This window comes from Penaeus japonicus, unplaced genomic scaffold (assembly GCF_977035675.1).
Source record: "Penaeus japonicus unplaced genomic scaffold, GWHDUDI00000001_assembly GWHDUDI00000036, whole genome shotgun sequence".
In the NCBI taxonomy this organism is placed as follows: Eukaryota; Metazoa; Arthropoda; class Malacostraca; order Decapoda; family Penaeidae; genus Penaeus; species Penaeus japonicus.
Window position 1 is genome coordinate 4,902,571 of NW_028234438.1, and position 848 is coordinate 4,903,418.

General features: G+C 27.8%; 1 protein-coding gene across 1 annotated transcript in view; it reads left to right on the forward strand.

The window, feature by feature from the left end:
- LOC122257509 (uncharacterized) overlaps positions 1-313 on the forward strand; it is a 1,253-nt gene extending 940 nt beyond the window's left edge. Inside the window, 1 exon segment of the mRNA XM_086531663.1 lies at positions 75-313. Coding sequence (XP_086387789.1) covers positions 75-235 — 161 coding nt within the window. The 3' untranslated portion in view covers positions 236-313.
- The last annotated feature ends 535 nt before the right edge of the window (positions 314-848 follow it).

Genomic DNA, 848 nt, shown 5'->3' on the forward strand with positions numbered 1-848 from the left:
CTATACACTGAAACATGGGCATATACGGATTTAAGAGTAAACGTAACGATAGGCCTTTTCCTCTTTTATTTCAGGCACACCCTTTTGGGGTTTATTACGGCATGACTCCTTCACTCAGGAACCCAACGGAGGCACCAGTGAGAACTGCCTGATGCTGCAATCTGAAGGTTCTCACTATTTCCGAGATGCGTCTTGTTCCTCGAGACTGAACCCATTGTGTGTTTATCATGGATGATCACATCTCAGATTCGCGTGATGCTTGCAGTGTGTGAAGAGTGTGATGTAAAAGGTAATAATAAATGGAAGACTATTTTGTGTTGTCTTTTCTTCATCTTACAGGCGGAAAGATAAATGAAATTAAAGGAGATTTTTATGTTATTATCAATATCGTATTATCATTATCACCACTATTATTATTATTATAATTATTATTATGAATCGTTCTTTTTATCATTATTATTATTATTATTCTGATAATTATTATTATTAATGTTATTATTATTATTATTATTATTGTTATTATTATTATTGTTATTATTATTATTATTATTATTATTATTATCATCATCATCATTATTATTATTATCATCATTATTATTATTATTATTATTATTATTATTATTACTACTATTATTATTATTATCATTAATATTATTATCATTATCATTATTATTATCATTATTATCATCATCATTATCATCATCATTGTTATTATTATTACTATTAATCGTTATCATCATTCAGAAATAAAGATCTAGGTCGCAACAGCTGCACTCTCTCTATATCATCCCCAGGAAATTAGAATGGAAAAATGGAGCTTTTACCTTGGAGTCTAAGATAAAATTGAT